The sequence below is a fragment of the Schistocerca nitens genome, chromosome 3 (assembly GCF_023898315.1).
Source record: "Schistocerca nitens isolate TAMUIC-IGC-003100 chromosome 3, iqSchNite1.1, whole genome shotgun sequence".
Lineage (NCBI taxonomy): Eukaryota > Metazoa > Arthropoda > Insecta > Orthoptera > Acrididae > Schistocerca > Schistocerca nitens.
In genome coordinates, this window is record NC_064616.1 from 925651666 (window position 1) to 925671848 (window position 20183).

Here is a 20183-nt window from a genome sequence, read left to right on the forward strand (position 1 = left end):
TTAACTTTGGGCAGTACTTCTAGGGTTTCCTTTCCTGAGGAACGTTTGAAAACAGAGTTGAGCATTTCTGCTTTTGCTTAGCTACTCTCAACTCCAGTTTCAGTTTCGTCCAAGAGGGGTTGGACACTAACTTCAGTGCCTGGTGCCTCTAACAGCCTTTACACATGAGCAGAATTTCGTTGGGTTTCGTGAAAGATTATCTGATAAAATTCCACTACAGTAGTCACTGAAAGCTTCATGCATTGCTTACTTGACCAAACGTCTTTCATTCAGTATCTCTGCCTACAACCGTATGCTTCGTTTTACATATTATGCAGTAGTCTCTGTTTCTTTAGAAGTTTCCTTACAGTGACTATATACCATGGAGGAACTCTTCCATTATGAACTGTCCTGCTGGGCACATATCTATCCAGTGCACGACCACCTATTCTTTTAAACTTCAGCCAAAGTTCCTCTACGTGTTCCTGTACCGAACTAAAAGTTTCCATTTTCTGATGGAGGTGTGACACTACTGTTTCTGTGTCATGTTTGCTGAACATATAATTTTTTCTGGTTGTTTTAATGGCCCTTTGTGGTTTGGCATTCATTGTTGCTGTAATGTTCAGTGAAGGGAGCAGTTTTGAACTATTTGTTCTATGTAGTTTTCAAAGGAGGCATTTAGTTACGTTTTACATACTAACTTGATATGCCTATCACTAAGAAAACAATAATTATCCCAATTACTTGTTGGACAATAAAAGTCTCCTCCACTGATTACAGTATCATTAGGGAACTTACGTACAAGCAAACTGAGGTTTTGTCTATAGTTATCGGTTATATCAGTAGGAGAATATAGTGGTCGATAGAAGGACCCTATTATAATTTTTTCCCACCCTTGGTACGGAATCTTGAATCTCACATACAGTTTCGACTTCTGTCTCTATGGATTTGAGTTTCTTGTCTACTGCAACAAATACACTACCTTCATATCCTGTTTCCCTATATTCTCACCTACAGGAGGCATTTCCTTTGATCTTAAGCCCGGTCCACACGCAACGATCTGTCTGCGCAGACATCGGCGCAGATGTCTGTACATGCAAAAGATCGCTGCAAATGTGGTGTGTTCACACGACACAAACCCCAGTCTACTACTCGCCCGCCATCTGTCGGTGTAGAAAAGAAATATCAGTGGCAAGCGACTACGCTCCCCGTAAACGTCAAAAATTTAATTAAGTTATTTTGAATTATAGAAATGGAGAAAGTTCTGTTGTGGTCTGTGTTCGCAACTTGTGTTGGAAAAAACATTCAGACCAACCGCAGGAAACAGAGAAAGCGGTCAAAATGGTGTAGACAGTGGCTGATAAAGCGAAAGCAGTTTTCTCACGTAAATTTACTGCGAGAGTTGCTGGGCGAACCTAACGACTGGCGAAATTATTTGCGGATGGATGTCGACACTTGTAGCCCCTCATATTATGAGAAAAAATACGTGTATGAGAAGGACAATTGCTCCTCACGAACGGCTTGCCAAGCAGATCAAAATACCATAACGTTGGCTGGTATACTTGATCTACTCCTACAACAGATCTTCTAGATTTCTGAACTTTGGATAACTCTTTTCTGTAAACAGTTCGCAACGAATTTTTTAAAAATATATATTACTGTTTCTCTGTTTGCCAAGGCGTCAACTGCCCGCAATTTTTCAATTAGAACATTGTATGCTGCTGTCTCGGGCACTATATTCTTTACTTTAAATCTTCCACAAAAATGGGTGGTTTCTATATATTTCAATGAATTCACTTACAAGCGCTCGAGAACACTAAAGAGTATCAGCCATTTTAATGCCCTGTGCGCACAAATACAAACACTAGACTGAGCAAACAGCTGTTTCGCGCCAGATTTACGGCGATCTCCTGTCCACACGCTCCAACTTGTCTGCGCAGATGTGGTTTGAACCCACAGATTTGAGAGGTTTCGCTCAAACCTCCAACTCCAACTTCCAGGTTTGCACACACCTCAGGTTGGTGCAAATCTTCTGTCCACACGCAACGATCTGTCTGCTCAGATGTGATGTGCGCAGACATTTGCGCAGACAGATCGTTGCGTGTGGACGGGCCTTTACTGTGATACAACTATCGTTATCTGGATTGGATGGAGGGTCGTCATATATATAAAACCTTATGTGCACCCCACACACAGTCAGCTACTTGGGTAGCTGCATCTGGTGTGTAGTGCTCACGTGATCGATTTAGTGAGACCGTACAACTTCCAGACCTATGGTGCAAATTTAGGAAGTCACAGTCTAGTTTTGTCACAGGATCGTCGTAGCCTCTGGTTCAAGTCATTGGGACCACTGTTTGTTCTGGGGACAATGTTGCAGATTGTGACCTTCGTTAAAACTACGTCAAAATGAGGAGTATACTGCTGATGATAGGCAAGGTCAGAGGCAAAATTTTATATTTGGATAGCTGGTCACTCAAGATTTATTTGTTATAGTGTAGATATCTGTGGTAACTGAAAAACATAAAACTACGTCAATATTTTCTACAACGCCATGTGAACAGTACTCAACGAGGGAGCGTAAAAATAATTTCGATATTTACACTCACTGCACGTTTTTGTGGCTTGTGGAACCTCTTATATACACATTACTGGCCATTAAGGATACTGTAGTACAATCGATTATGAGGGCGATAGTCGACATGCCTGCCCAGATTCCACCGGTATGTGTTGTGTTTGTGAATGTGTTGATTTTGACGGTGTCGCGTTGTACGGAACGCTTTAGGAAGTGTCAAACAATGGAGCGTCATTAGCTTGTCTGTCGGCAATGGAAATTTCAATACGTGAACGAGTATTGCTAACGATTTATTTCGAAGTTTTAATTGTTACGACATCATTTAGTGTCTTGAGCGAAACACCACAGTTCTGTGTTTCGGAGGAGGATGGTAGTAATTCCTGTCACCCAAGGAACGTTTGGAACACTGACAGGTAGGGTAAAAATTTTTGTGTTAAATGCTATGAAACTGTATCTGCGATATTTAAAAAAAATTCTATCACGTATCATGTTTTTAGGTACATTTTGTATGACGTGAATCCACCGGAAGGATTCAATTTGCGCCGAGATGTTTACATGCGAATCGCAGTTCTTATGAAGACGATGCAGTCTCATGGGAACTGGAAACTGGTATGAACGTTTTTTATTTTTATTTATTTATTTATTTTTACAGCACGTAGCATTTGCGTGTACATTATTTTTTACGTATTGTGTATCGTACCGTACTCTGTTGCAATTTATATAGTTACATGATTATTTTCACCCAGAAATATAATTTTATTTTCCTTTTCATATTAGCACGAATAATCCACAGCAATTAATATCAGATGTCATGAAAGATTGCTCATTATTTACCAACGTGCAACTGTTTTGTCTTATACTTGTCAGCCTGCTCCTAGGATTTGATTGACGTATTAATAAGGAACAGTACAATTTGTTGGTGGCCGTAGTTGCAATTGCATTCAAGAAAGAGAGGAACTGATAATCAAGAAAAATTATTGGTTGTTCAAATTACATAACGAATTATTGGGATCATAACCAACGTGATGGGGTCTGGATACCCCAATACTCATGCAAACATTGGTATAAATTTCGTTAATATTATTGAAATATTCAATTTATGATTGCTGTATACTATTATGGACAGTGCTGGACCTATAGAGAGAATGACATAATCAAGATTTCATACTAATAATCTTCAAAAGTGTCTTCAAATTCTCTGCAGTGTGGTTGTAGGCCTACACATTTGATGTTACAATGAGATGTTTGCTGCAACAGAATGTTTTGTATTACAGTGGAGAAGCAAGGTAAACTTGGTCCTGAGAGCCAGCCAACCTTACCAGCAAAGAACAGAACTTTCTAACTACTGCTCTACTGTAACTTCCCATATGAGACAAATATGACATTTAAAGAATTTTCAGGTGTTACCAAACTAAACAAACAAAAAATCTGACAGTTTTTGTCATTGGCACAAACAATAGATTTGCCTTTCTACCTCAGTTAACTAAGGAAGAGGCTAAGGTAGATGCAAATGTAGTCAGCACTCAGCAGACTTTGACCAGAAAACCAACTGTTTCAAAAAAAGTAGGAAGTCTGAGGAAAGTTTTGTTGTTAACTAGTAGCCATGGAAGAAATGTGTGCCAGATCTTTTAGAAAAAAAATGGTGACAGAAATCAGATCACAAGGTTTTTCAAGCCCAGTGCATGTCTTAGCCAAGTGATAGAGGATAAAATATCATTGTGCAAAGGTTTCACAAAGCAGGATCATGTTGTAGTGGGTTGACTAGTAAACAGTATTGATGGGATTAGGGCTACAACATTGGGAGTGTTCTGGTAGAAGTAGCATCTGCAACAAACCATACAAATGTTGTCTTGGTTTCTCCTTTCATGCGGTAGGATCGGCCCCAATTGAACAACTCTGTCAGGAGGGTCAGTATGTAGCTAGATCAGTTGCTTCAAGCGGCTACTTTGTCAGGCATGGGTTTGGTTCCTGTTGATGGTATGGGTAGGTAGGACTTCGCAAGACAGGGCCTGCATCTCAATAGGAAAGAGGAAGGTAGATTGGCTGAGATGATAGCAAAATTTTGAAAGGGGGGGGGGGCACTGACACTCATGGGAGTACCTCTTTTTTGGGCTAAGATCAGTGTACAATGATTTAACATTGAATGAAATTAAGCTTAATGAGGATCTGAGACAGGTAGATACTAGAGATTTTAAAACGTCACAAGGTTCTCATAAAAGAACAATGAAAGGTAATGTTAGTATGTCACAAAATTCTCATGAAAGCCCAGTGAAAAAATAATGTCAGTACATTGCATCAGGATATCAGTGGACTAAAAAATAAAGTTTATTTAGAAGATTTAGAAACTGAGGTTGGAATAGATGTACTATGCCTGTCTGAACATCATATAGTCTCAGATATGGAAAAGGTAAATGTAGGTGGATATAAGCTTTCAGTACATGTAAGTAGAGATACTATGGAGAGCGGAGGAGTTGCCATATATGTTAAAATCTGTAATAACGTGAAAAATTTACAAACTAAAAAAATTTTTGTGTAGAGCAACATATAAAAGCATGTGTGTGTGGGAGCTTAAACTAAATTGTGGTACACGTCACCCATTGGGATTTTTTGTCATTTCTCAAAGGCGTTTTACTGTTTGAATTGTGAAATTCTTCTAGATAAGCTTAAGTAGTAGCATGGAGAGCTGCATCAAACCAGTCTCAGGGCTGAAGACAACAACAACAAGCTTAAGTGATGTGGTATGAGTGGGACAATGTGCAAATGTTTTAATTCATATTTAACTGGAAGAATGCAGAAGGTTGAAATTAACAGTACAGGTAGTCTGCAAAAGTAAGCAGAGTCCCGTAACTGGGGAGGTATCAAGAATGGTGTCCCACAGGGTTCAGTCTTGGGTCCCTTATTGTTCTTAATATATATTAATGACTTGCCACTCTGTATTCATAAGGTGCAGAGCTAGTTCTTTTTGCTGATGATATAAGCATAGTAGTCACACCCAACAAACAAGAATCAGCTGAGGAAATTGTAAGTAATATCTTCCAGAAAATTATTAAGTGGTTCTCTGCGAACGGACTCTAAGTTTTGAGAAAACATGCTATGTACACTTCTGTACAGTAAATGGCATAATACCATTGATTTGAACAGAAGTTTGTTGCGAAGGCAGGCTATTCAAAATTTCTGGGTGCGCGCATTGATGAGAAATTGTATTGGAAGAAACACATCGATGATCTGCTGAAGCGGTTAGGTTCAGCTACTTATGCTATTAGGGGTATTGCAAATTTTTGTGATAAACATACCAGTAAATTAGCCTATTATGCCTATTTTCATTCACTGCTTTCATGTGGCATCATGTTTTGGGGTAATTCATCATTAAGAGAAAAAAATATTCATTGGACAAAAGCTTGTAATCAGAATAATAGTTGGAGCCCACCCAAGATCACCTTGCAGACATTTATTTAAGAAACTCGGGATATTCACAGTACCATCACAATACGTATTTTCGCTTATGAAATTCGTTATTAATAACCCATCCCAATTGAAAAATAATAGCAAAGTGCATAGCAACAGCACTAGAAGAAAGGATGATCTTCACTATTCTGGGTTAAATCTGACCTTGGCAAAGAAAGAGGTAATTAAGTTGCCACAGAAATCTAGGGTCACACACACAGGGTGGAGAAAAATTGTGTCACAAAATTTTAACCCTGGATAGCTGATGCCAATAGGAACCAAAATTACTAATGTTGTGTAGGTCAACAACCCACCATTTTTAATCTACAGAAACTTGGCACCGTGCTCTCTGATTGGCCACAGTACAAACCGCAAGAGCTATTTGACGAGTGTGTATGACATTTGGGCAGTGGTGGGGTGAGGGACGTTTGTATGTGTGAACCGACAACCATAGCGCTGCCTGTTAACTGATGAATGGCAATCTCATAGCCATTTGGAGCACTTGGCGCCACGTTTCCGTAGTTTAAAAATGGTGCGTTGTCAATCTACAGAACATTAGTAATTTTGGTAAGACAACTTGTTTTATCGTATGTAGGAGTACAGTATCTGTATTAAAATACTACGCAGACAGTATATCATGGCAGTTGACCGTTGCTGTAAACAAATGAGAACTTGAACTGTCTCAGGGGAGAGGAGCAGTGCAGAGGAATAAGCACTGCTTCTATGAGTGTCGTGTGCTTCCTCAGTCACAGAGATTGTGGATTCCCTTTGTTGTGGTGAGAGTTGCATTCCTACCAGCGTTAGTCTATTCATGTATTTCAAAATAAGAAAAAGAAAACAAGCAATCCATAACACAAAGGATGTTGTAGTGGCTACAGCACAACTATTTGCTGTGGTTGGCAGTGGTAGTTCAGGCCCATCCTCTACCTGTATCTAATGCAGCCATAGTTCAAAACACTCCCCATTTAAAACTGCCACGATGTAGTGTCCGCATAATAGCAAGATTTTATTGTTTTGATTTAAAGATTCTCAAATTTTTGCATGCAAAAGAGATTTCCTTAGAAGAAGTTGTAAGATGAAAGTTGATTGGAATTTTGTAATGTTCTTGAATTACAAAAGTGTCCTGTACCCTGACAAACTTCTCAGTTTCCCTTCATAGTATTGTGTGCATCATTGTGAATTAGGGAGGGTTCAGCACTCTCGAGCATCTGATCCTTGTGCTTAGATGATTAAACTATTGACCCCTCATGTGTCTCAGCATGGACCGTAGTTTTTTTACTAGAATGTTTGCATTGTATATTTTGGAAACCTGATAAGACAGTGCTCACATAGTTCTAGATTAGAATGAAAGATTAAACAGTTATAACATTAAGTTAATTGGGAAACACTGTCATTAATTAACTTTATCATTGGCTTCTCACTTAGTGGGCATAAAACTTGTATTAGTTTCTGCTCCAGCTTGCATTATGAAAGTACTAGATTTGTTTTTTCTGTTTGCTACACTTAGATCAAGTTCTGCACTAGTGTCTTGCAGTGCCACATATGATAGTCATTTATTGTTGTAGGCTGTTAAGTTGACTTGGCATTTGCTGCCATATGACTTGTCACATTCATGGACAAATCTAACTTTTGTTGCCCAATAAGTTTAAATCTTGAGAAAGGGTAACATGCAGATACACTAGACTCTCACTAATCCGGCCATTCCTGGCACACATGGTTGCCAGATTAGCGGAAGTGCCAGACTATTGGGTGTCTGAAATTTATTCATTTATTTTGAAAACATAGGGGATATAGTGTACTGTACTTTATAAACCAAAGGATACAATTTTAAAACAGAGGATATACTTAATTAAATCCAAAAACACACACATCAAAAAAAGTTTCTGAGAGTTCTGGAACCTGCACAGAAAATTGGTGGAGATCAACGTAAACATCATTTGCACCCTTTTTATTGCTCATGAAAACCACACAGTACATGTTGTACCACCATACAGCAAGACCTTCAGAGGTGGTGGTCCAGACTGCTGTACACACCTTACCTCTTATACCCAGTAGCACATCCACTTGCATTGATGCAGGCCTGTATTTGTCATGGCATACTATCCACAAGTTCATCAAGGCACTGTTGGTCCAGATTGTCCCACTCCTCAATGGTGATTTGGCATAGGCCCTTGGAGTGGTTGGTGGGTCACGTCGTCCATAAACAGCCCTTTTCAATCTATCCCAGGCATGTTCGATAGGGTTCGTGTTTGGAGAACATGCTGGCCATTCTAGCAAACAATGTTGTCATCCTGAAGGAAGTCATTCACAAGATGTGCACGATGGGGTCGTGAATTGTCGTCCATGAAGACGAATGTCTCGCCAATATGCAGCCGATATGGTTGCACTATCGGTCAGAAGATGGCATTCATGTATCATACAGACGTTACGGCGCCTTCCATGATCATCAGCGGCGTACATTGGCCCCACATAATGTCACCCCAAAACAGCAGGGAATCTCCACTTTGCTGCACTCGCTGGATTGTGTGTCTTGAAGTGTTCAGCCTGACCGGGTTGCCTCCAAACATGTGTCCAATGATTGTCTGGTTGAAGGCATATGCGACACTCTTTGGTGAAAAGAACATGATACCAATCCTGAGCGGTCAATTCGGCATGTTGTTGGGCCCATCTGTACCTTGCTGCATGGTGTCGTCGTTGCAAAGATGGACCTCACCATGGACGTCGGGAATGAAGGTGCGCATCATGCATCCTATTGCACCCAGTTTGAGTCATAACATGACATCCTGTGGCTGCACGAAAACCATTATTCAACATGGTGGCATTGCTGTCAGGGTTCCTCCAAGCCACAATCCGTAGGTAGCAGTCATGCACTGCAGCAGTAGCCCTTGGGCGGCCTGAACGAGGCATGTCATTGACAGTTTCAGTCTCTCTGTATCTCCTCCAAGTCCGAACAACGTGCTTTGGTTTACTCCCAGACACCTGAACACTCCCCTTGTTGAAAGCCCTTCCTGGCACAAAGTAACAATGCGGACGCGATTGAACCATTGTATTGACCATCTAGGCATGGTTGAACTACAGACAATACGAGCCATGTAGCTCTTTCCTGATGGAATCACTGGAACTGATCGGCTGTCGGACCCACTCCGTCTAATAGCTGCTGCTCATGCATGGTTGTTTACATCTTTGGGCTGGTTTAGTGACATCTCTGAACAGTCAAAGGGACTGTTTCTGTGATACAATATCCACAGTCAACATCTATCTTCAGGAGTTCTGGGAACCGGGATGATGCAAAACTTTTTTTTGATGTGTGTACATTAATTTTCAAAGAAAACTTAGTCCTTGAGTGTATACTGCACATAATTATACAGTCGTATCACTCACTATGAAACATGTCCCTAATTTTTAACTGTCACAATGTTGATACGCAACAGTGGCATGCTTTATAACGCTACTGCTTTACAAGGATTACATCGGTACTGCATGTCTCTTGTTGTTGCGTAATGTACTCCAGGAAGACCTCGACAGCTTCAGCACCAGCAGTGTGAGAAATCTTCATGTTCTCTCCTCCTATGTCCTCTTCTTCATCAGTTTCGTCATTAATTTCGTGCACACTTTTGATTATTTCTTCATCTGTTAAAGTTTGATCCATGTCACAGTTTTCCTCATTCAGCCACTTAAGAACATCTTCATCATCAATTTCTCCTCCTCCTGGAAGGTTGTGGAACATGTCAGTGTACAAAGTAATAGATAATTCTGAATTGACTGGCTCATCGCTGTCACTCACTACTGGATTCAACTCGGCACCAATTGGTGGCCACAATTTTCTCCAGCTCTTTATTATGGTAGCGCTCTCCACTTTATCCCATGCTTCGGCTGCTTGGAAAACATCACCACTTATGTCAATTGCTTCCCATGCCTTCAGCATAGTCTTGATAGAATCATTTTCACTTTCGTTCAGCAAGGAGATAAGTGAATGTCAATAATGACATTTAACTGATTCCAAAATTCCCTGGTCTATGGGCGGAATTAGGGCTGTCACATTGGGTGCGAGAAAGAGTGCTTGTACATGTATACCACCGGACTTTAGAGAAACTTCTGAAGAATGACTGGGGGCATTGTCAATTGTAAGGATAGCTTTCAGTGGAGGCTTTTTCTTCTTTAGCTCTTTTCTCACTGCTGGTACATACATTTCATGGAACCACCGAGAGAATATTTGTCCATCCACGCTTTCTTCAAAGGGCAATACTGCACTGGTAGAGTATTTATGTCAGTGTGTTGAAAACAACGTGGATGTTGGTATTTTCCAATCACCATAAGTGGTTGTTTATGACTTCCATTTGCATTGTAACATGCCATTAATGTTATGCACTGTTTCAGTTGCTTGTAACCACGAGCTTCCTTCTCGTTCTTGGCAGCTAATGTTTTTGAAGGAAGCATCGTGTTAAAGAGTCCTGTTTCATCAGCATTATACAAGCCATCAGCAGTTAAATCTTCTTCCTCTATTATCTTCCTTATCTTGCGTACAAACTCATCAGCATCCTTATCGTTAGCTGAGCGACTGTCCCTGGTGACTGTCAGCTGCCGAATGCTATGTCGTTTTTTTTTTTTTTTCAGTTTGATTGCAAACCTTCACTTGCTGCAAACAAGTTACTACCACCAAGTTGTTTGTTAAATGCAGCTGCTTTTTCTTTTATAATCAGGCCACTGATGAATTCCTTTACTGCATTGTATGAACCATCTATAAACAGCTACGTCCAGTTCTTCATTCTCACTCTTTCGCATAACCTTTCATTTTTCCCAACTCACTATCCAATTGTGTTGAGTACTGTTGAATAACATCTTCTTTCTTTTTGATGTCATAAATAGTTACTCGTCCAACAGTGAACTCGGCAACAATGGCTGTCTGCGAAGAGCCTTGGTTTAACTTACCTAAAATTTTGAGTTTCTGCTTGAGATCAAGTGTAATGTGTTTCCTTTTAGAGGACATGATTCTGAACTGTAAAGAAAGCTACAATTTCAAATGCAGTATATAAAGCGTTGTTTAAGTAAGCATTGTTGCACACAATAATTCAGTGTTCACATGTTTTTGGATATGTGCCGGATTACTGAGGGCCAGATTAGCAAGAGTCTAATGTTTACATTTGCGACCACTCATTGGAAATACCAATATAGATACCAGCCATCAGCTTTGACCCGTTGTGTCATCAAGGTGATGGACACGACAGTTTCACCCATATGCTATATGATGACCACGATGTCACAGTCAAGACTTGAACAGATGAAAATGATCTCATTATATGAAATTTAACCAAAATAATTAAAAGACGAAGAAGAAACTAACAAGGCAACCTCAGCAGTTAGGGAGTTTTGGGGGAGGACCAACAAGATAGATGACATTCCTCATGTGAAATACATACCAAAACTGAAACTTACACACAAATTTAGAAAGCTTACATTACATGAAATCCACAAAATTAGTACTGCCAACTTCAGTGGACCTGAATAGATAAACTGATTTCAATGTCACCGACATACAAATAAATCTGTAACAAACTGGTATTGGAATTTTAACTTGACCTATATAGCTCAAACGAAATACATGATTCCCCAAAACCACAGCTTGCTCCAAAAACTGGTATAGATAACTGCACTTGATTTATATATCTAGAACAAAGTTCATGATACCAAGAAAAACCAACTATAAACTTCCTGGCAGGTTAACACTATGTGTCAGACCAGAACTCAGACGTAGGACCCTTACCGTTCACGGGCAAGTGCTGTACCAACTGAGATATTCAAGCATGGATAGCTTAGTTGGTAGTACACTTACCCACAAAAGGCAAAGGTCCTAGGTTCGATTCCTGGTCCAGAACAGTTTTAATCTGCCAGGAAGTGCAGACAATCCCACACTCTATTGAAGGGTGAACATTCATAGTGGAAAGCACAGATCATTCCAGAAACATGTATTGAAAACTTCACCTCACATATTTAGCTATAACAAAGTGCACGACACCATAAAACCAAAACTCACTGATTTAACTGTAATGAAAAACTTTACTTGACCAAAATAGAAGAAACTCTACAATACCGACAAAGCTCCGAACATGCAGTTGCAATACAAAGCAAACGAGTAATATACAGTGCCCGACAAACAACACTACACTAGTCCAATCACTCACTAACAACATTCAATAGCAACTTGGTAATAACAACATTCAATACTAGAAAGCACCACCACATACTACAAAATGCCCTCTTGAAACAAAAGCAATTTTGTAATGTCCACATTCAACACTAGAAATTGCCACCACATACTACAAAACACTTTCTTTAGACAAACACAACTTCAGAACATTAATGTTCAACACTAGAGAGCATTACTACACACTGCAAAAGGCCCTCTTTAAATATTCCATGTAACCATAAAATCACATAACACAACATAGTTACATGACAAGTTAGAGCTGATGAATGGTATCACATCGTTTGCATACTTGGATCTGTAGAATCCATACATCTTTGTATATTCACACTTACCATAATAATTACTGCCTGTTTCATGTCATCTTTAATCCTCATTAGTCACTATGCTTTCTGACATAATCCTTTTCAGTCCAAAACATGACTTACATCTCTAATGATCTCATCATTCACAGGACGTTAAACCTTCATCTTCCTTTCTTCCAAAACCACAGCAACTTTAGTTTCACATGCTTTCTATACTTATTTGTGTCTAAACAATTTATATTTAAGTGATACGGCCACAAAACCCGTGGAAATGACTTGGCTTTGTCTGTTGCTGTAGAGATAGTAATAACTGATGTAGAGACCTGAGATATCTACACTTTTCGTTATCTATTGTTAGATCACTGTTTGTCCTGTCTTATGTCTTAAATAATTAGTAACTTATTTTCTCTCTTCCTGACTGAATCAGCAATCCAAATCCTCCTTACAATTTCTTGCGTCAGGATGTGGACCTGACTGTACAACAAAACTCTTAACAACTATAATGTGTTATGTTTGGTATCAACGTATCTCTTTAGATCTTTTCTGTGATTCACAACATTCTCGAGGAAAATGAAACGTCTTTTTGGACAATTTTTCTGGTTGTTTCAGCATTTATCCTGTGTGTGAAATATGTGTATATGGTATGTATTTCATGTACCTGTTTTTTTTACTACACACATTTTGTTAATATGTTGTCATTCCTATCCTGGAAGGTGTTACCTCCATGGCCAAAGCTTTATCACTGGCAATCAACAGATGTTGGAAGACAGGACATGCTGCCTTGGAGCTTATTTTTTGACATAGAGAGCCTCAAAAAATTTACCCCAGTTGTGGAAATGACAGATTTTTTTTCCGGTATGCATTATGTAATTTCTTAATTGTTTTTTCTTCCTTTGTGTATGTGTGTGAACCTCTGAATGAAATATCACACTGATTAAAAGTGTTTTTGTGACATTGCATGCTGATTTATGAAAAAAGTCTTTGAAATAAATTTTAAGAGTAGCCTTTTGTTGTGTGTAAACCACTGTCAAGGCTGAAGTTAAGCTGGCATGAATTCATGTATTGTTGGATGAAAATATAAAACTGACCAGTTTTTCCTTCTAAGATCTTGATGATTTCGTTATTGCTATGTAATGTACTTACTTGGCTGGTAGTCCATCATTCAGCTGATCTGTTGCTTGTCCCTGACGTGTTGTCTTGTGCTGCACCAGGTGTGCTATTCTTTCTGTTATTTCTTTCTTATTGTTTTTTGCCATTTTGTCAAGCTCCAACTATCACTTCAGGTATTTCTCATGTTTCCTTGGCATATTTCTCCTCATTTTCAGTTGTCATATTACCTGTGTTGAGTACAATAGAGTCATTAACAGTAGACATAATTTTCTGTAACTATTTAGTTTTTATTCTGTGTGAGCAGAATTACTTCTCAAGTTTTCACCCTAAGAATATTCTGAAGCAGTTACTTGTCTTGTCCTTTGAAGCATGTTGGGTGGCCTCTTCACAACTTATCCATTAGATGCCACTCGTTATTCTTGATTTCTGATTCTGTGAACTAATTTGTAGTCACCAAAATGATTTATTTTGCTTGCGTATCATTATGCACGTATGCAGTTATTACATGTGATGATTTCAGCACTCACTAATTGAAGAAATGATAACTGTCATTAGGCATTAGTAAGCCATTACTATAGATCTAAAAATGTAACATCTATTTTTGGTGAAATTAGAATTTATGTTAGCAAAATTAGCACCAATTATTTGGAAATGATTAGATGTGCAGATTTGAATGAATCTGGTTACTCCCTGTTACTAGTATGTGTTATATCTTGTAGTTGGCAACTGCTTCATTAACTACTACTGTGTCATTAATCTCTTTGAGGAAAGAAAGAAAACTGGTATTTTATGACTAATTTCTTAGATTATATATTTTTGTCAAAAGAAAGTAGTGTATATATCTCATATTACATTTTTTAATATTACATCTGCTGTCTGTAACAACACTGTTGTAGTGAGCAACATTGTTGGTATCCACAGTAAATCTAAACAATGTTTGGCAAATATTGTTATGTTTATGCTCAGTCTGAGTGGCATGTAAATCATCCATTACATCAAATTTGCCATTTTCGTTTAACTGCTTTTCAACAAGTTACTTAAAATGACCAAACCCACTACACACTGCATGTCATGTCACACCTCAAAAACATAAAATTGTCTCAGTTTGATCTTCTTTTCACTAATATTTAACATGACATTCCTGGGAGAAAATGTCAGAGCGAAGACTCAAACCTCTTATGATTGGGATCCTTGCTTTCCAATATAGCTAGAGTTGGTCATTCCATGTCAAATGAACACAGAAAAGTGCAATTTTGAACCCAACCAACTCTGTTTTTTACGACATTTGATTTGTTCATTGCAAATGCTGAGAACAAAAAGTACACCGAATTTCAGAATTGTAGCATGATCACGACAAAAATAATTACTTTTAAAAATGCTCAGAAAATTCAACAAACACCACTGACAAAAACGTAACTGCTGTTCTAGTATAGACAGAACCGTGAATGAGGTAATTTTGGAAAGGGCCAAGAGCAAGCTTTATATCCGACATGACCACATTCAAACAATGTGGATAAGGGCCTTGATCTTTGACCTTGAATATCTCAAAATGTGTCTCCTTGAAAATTTCTGAAAAAATATGTTTGCTTCTTTATGATGCTGCACAGCACGGTAAAAGATCAAGTTGGGATGACATTTAGATTAGAAGATATGTTAATATCTACAGCTGTGTGGTACAGTAAAGCAATACACATTGTCTGCAAATGCAAGAAAATGACATCAAGTGCTGAAAAATGTGTTAACTGTTGAAATGGTGGTGTGATAGCAATGCACAGTAAGGGAGCAATATGAACAGGCCAATAGCAAGCATTTGTAATAGGCAAAGTGCAAATGTGGATGGTTGATAAGATCAGTGACATAATGACAGACCACTAAATATGTGATAGGTCTAGCAAAAATCGACACAGAAAAAAGGGCCTGTGGCTGAATCAACTACATTGAAACTGATAGGTATCACAAACCTGCATATATCCTCAGATGAGTCAGACACATCTTTAGCCACAGATATTGATTTAGTTGCATTAAATGACAGTCTGTATCCCTTGGTGAGTCACCAGTGGAAAAGAAGACAGAGAGAGAAAACATATGCACAGAAAAAGTTTCATAAAATGTCAAGGTATTCCAAAGTTAATACGAGAAAATGTAGAGGGTGAAAACAGTGTGGAATCTGAAACTATAATGTAGTTTAAATAGAAATTCGGTACTAGCACCACAAATAGGAAGAAGATGCAGATATTAACATTTCTTGCAAAGAGTAGGAGCTTTTGGAGGATTGAAAATGCCGGCCGCGGTGGTCTGGCGGTTCTAGGCGCTCAGTCCGGAGCTGCGCGGCCGCTACGGTCGCAGGTTCGAATCCTGCCTCGGGCATGGATGTGTGTGATGTCCTTAGGTTAGTTAGGTTTAAGTAGTTCTAAGTTCTAGGGGACTTATAACCTCAGCAGTTGAGTCCCATAGTGCTCAGAGCCATTTTGATTGAAAATGAGTTAGGAGCCTCAAACTATTTAGTGAGAAAAACAAAACAATTATTCAAAGAATGTGGTATCTTAGTAACTCTTAATCCAAGAGCTAGACGTGTCCTAAGTGAACATATGAAACATGCCATAGAATTCTACAACTGAGAAGATATAAGCCACTGTTTACCTAGGGAGAAGGATTTTGTTTGTCAAGGAAAATGGTTCCAAGGTTCAAAAAAAAAAAAAAAAAAAAAAAAAAAAAAAAAAAAAAAAAACTGCCGTTGGGGAACATGAATGAGCTGTGTCAAGCATTCAAAGATAAAAGTAGCTTTATCCAAATTTTTCCAGTTATGACCCAGTAACTACAGTATGTGTGTTTGCAGTATTTACAAAAATGCAGTATTCACGAAAATTTGGAGGTGTCATGTTGAAAGGTTTGAGACTGAAAGAGTTGACACATTTTGCCGATTGTCAACATGTACAAACGCTGTCTTGCTCAGATCATTTGTAATCCCATGGAGCCAAAGTGTTATATGTCAACATATAGAGAACTACCCAACTTCATATTCTTTAATGACATACAAGGAGAATTACTTGACAAAAGTTGAACTGATGAAATAATGTACAAACTGTTGACATCTACAGATAAAATAACTCAACAGATATGTCTTGACTTCTATGGAAAGCTTCTAGGAAAACCTCATCGAAAAATTAAGAAAAGCTCCTTCTGCACTCCTCTGTAGCCACCTAACAGTTTGAATTTCTGCAACATCTGAAGAGAGACTTTCTGACAGTGAATACTTCATTATACATGATGTTGCAGAGAATTTTGCATTTGTCTACAGGATGAGGTCCGTGGGTTTCAATGGAACAATGCACGGGCCACCATTCATCCATTTGTTATTTATTATAGACATCCAGAAACCCTTACAGTTGCTCAAATTTCATTTATCATCATATCAGAATGACTTACACATGATACTATTTGGTTTCATCTTTTCCTCCATAATTTCGTTAACTTCACGATGTCCCATTGTCGTAGACACCCAAGTACATTTATTACTTCTCAGATGGTGCTGCAGCCCACTACTGATGCCAAAAGTATTTTGAAAACATATCTTTTCATGAGTGTGATTCCAGTGTCTGTGTAGAGTGGCATTTCTTTGCCACATCATATGGCAAAGGACCATTTGATGAAATCACTGGTATCATCAAGAGACTTGCTCCCAAAGCCAGTCTGCAGTGCGTATACAGCTCTCAGATGATGACATGCAGTCCTGTAACATTAAAGTGTATCACGTACATTATAAAACTAATAGTATGGTGAAGAACCATCTATCCTTATAGAGCGGCTAGCTGAGATTTGCACATTTGCAGATACAAGTTACACTGTGTTATTTCCACCAGCCACAAGAAAATCCAAACTAAGGTTTTCTCCAATTCACGAAACTTCAGAAATGAATATCTAACAGTGACCAAACAAGGCTCATGCCTTGGTGACATCACTGTTTTTTTTTTTTTTTTTTTGTTTACATGTGTGAAGGTTGCTGCTGGCTTGGATGTGTTTCGAATGTTAAGGAAGTTACCAGTGGGGCTACAGTTAGCTTCCTACAGGCACATGGTCCTTCACCTTTATTAATAAATCCCAAGATAACTGACATCTTTACTGTGGATAAGAAATGTTTTGCTACAAAGGTTGCTGTAAGAACAGCAACAAGCTGGAAGTGTGCCCTTTCACCAAACAATGCACAGTGTTTTATCTTTCTACCCAGTATTGAGGTATGATGTGTTCTGATGATACATTTGTCTTTGCATTTATTTGTGTAAATATGAACCTGTTTGCCATTCATTCCTCCTATATCTGTCTGTGAAGGTTATATCTTGTTTTGCCTCATTGAAGGTCAGAGGTCATAGTTCGTTGCCTCGCATCTTACAGGTACTTGCTATTGACCTGTTCAAATTGCTATCGTACTGTGTGTTACTATTACACCATGTTTCTAACAGTTAACATATTTTTCAGTATTTTTTCATTTTTCTGCAGTTTGCATTCAAAGTGTATTGATTTTTGGAAAACACAGCTGTAGATATGATTTATACCTCTCAATCGAAATGTCATTCCAACTACACTTTTTTACTGTGTTCTGTAGTGTTACTTGAAGAAGCAAATATATTTTTGTCAGAAATTTTGAAGCTGATATGTTTTGAGATATTCAAGATCAAAGGTCAGAGTCACTTACCTTAATTATGAACAGTTTGAATATGGCCATGTTGGATATCATGTGAACATTTGTTCATAGTTCTTTCCAAAACTACCTGAGTCACAGTTCTATCTCTGTTAGAACAGAAGTTGCAGCCATTTTCATCACCAAGCAAGGTGGCATAGTGGACTAGCATTCTGGAGGACGACGGTTCATATCCGCATCCGGCCATCCTGATTTAGGTTTTCTGTGATTTCCCTAAATCGCTTCAGGCAGATGCCGGGATGGTTTGTTTGAAAGGGCATGGCTGACTTCCTTCCCCATCCTTCCTTAATCCGATGGGACCGATGACCTCACTGTTTGGTCCCCTCCCCAGATGAACCAACCATTTTTGTCAGCAGCATTTATTGAATTGTCTGCAGATTTTTAGAACTTTGCATGGCCATTACTTTCATCATGCTCGTGCTACAATTTTGAAATGGTGACATCTTTCAGTCTCTCCTTTTGTACAATTTTCAGTCTCTCCTTTTGTGCAATCTTTCATTCTCTCCTTTTGTGCAATGAACGCACCAAATTTGATTAAAATCAGAGCTGGTTGTGTTGGCAGTTATGTTGATTTGACATGGAGTGACTCTTTTGCAGAATTAGCTGGCTTGCCAAAGACATCTTTGCATGCAGCTTGTTCTGATGTCATTAGAGCACACAGTGCTTGTTATGTATCTTCTAAGCGCTGTTCTTCACATATTATTCAAAAATTTAATTTGAGATTAAGTATACAGTTTTAGATAAACTACAGGTGATGCTGGATACTTTGAGTCCTCAAGTATAGTTACATGTTCCACAAGCTGCCTGACATTTGACAAAAACCATATGGGAGTAAATCCTATTCATGTCTGGCCTTAAGATTTTGTGTAAAATTTTCACCACATTTGCTTGTCTCTGGCAATTTAAAGAAACCTACAGTGTGGTAGAAGTTACTTACCAAATAGAATATTGCTTCAAACCGGCTGTTCCACCTATGAACTACAGGTAATATATGGGGTTTAGATTCCTTTAAATTTCCATTCTTCAACTTGAGAAATTGACTGTAGTTGTATTTACATTTCATTTAAGTTGGACATTGCCGTTGCCCAACATTTACTAACTAAATTGCGCTGATGTGTCCAACACTACACTGGGATTATCTAACTGCCAATAGTGGCCTTTGAAGTTAGAGGCACTGTCACTAACAATGTCATATGGCATGTTGTGCTCATGTAGTGTATCTCATATTATATGAGAACAGTTTTTTGCATTTACTGGTTGTTGAAATTTCACAGCACTAAGGAATAACTTGTTCTTCTGCATCAGACACTTGAAACAGGACATCAAAAATGCAGCTTTCCATTCTATGGTTTCATCACATGGGAGGTTTGTCTTCCTTCCATACAACAGTCACAAAACAATCATCAAAGTTTCAATTCACCTGGAAGCTATCCTGGCAGCAAAGTTGGTTTCGAACTGATTTTTCTGATATTGTTTAAGGTATTATTAAATTAGCTTACAATGATAAAAAGAAATGGTTTCATTATAGCTAACAGTAAAGATTTTTATTTATTTTGTGCAAGACACGTTATGGCAAATAATTTCCATCATAGAGCAAGTTTTCTTACTGTGCCGTGGTATCTTAAGTGTAATGCTTGCTGTGTGTGACCTGCTACATAATTGTGTTGACTATACTGTCATGCAAGGACACAAAAATTTGTCCATGACTGATGTATCTCATCTTACAACTCATACCAAATGTGAAAGTAACTGTAATTATGAAAGTTTGAAGTGAACTGTGGTGTAACCCTGACTGCTGGCCACAATGTTTACTAAACAGTAGTAGTTATTGATGGAGTAGTTATCTGAGCCACAAAGAGGAACTATTATGAGATC

General features: G+C 38.5%; 1 protein-coding gene across 1 annotated transcript in view; it reads left to right on the forward strand.

The window, feature by feature from the left end:
* Nucleotides 1-2658: 2658 nt before the first annotated feature.
* The window catches only part of LOC126248995 (GDP-fucose protein O-fucosyltransferase 2), a 101010-nt gene continuing 83485 nt past the window's right edge, over nucleotides 2659-20183 (forward strand). Inside the window, exons 1-3 of the mRNA XM_049950572.1 lie at nucleotides 2659-2964; nucleotides 3049-3160; nucleotides 13216-13357. Of these exons, the coding sequence (XP_049806529.1) occupies nucleotides 2804-2964; nucleotides 3049-3160; nucleotides 13216-13357 (415 nt within the window). The 5' untranslated portion in view covers nucleotides 2659-2803. The remainder of the gene's footprint in view (nucleotides 2965-3048; nucleotides 3161-13215; nucleotides 13358-20183) is intronic.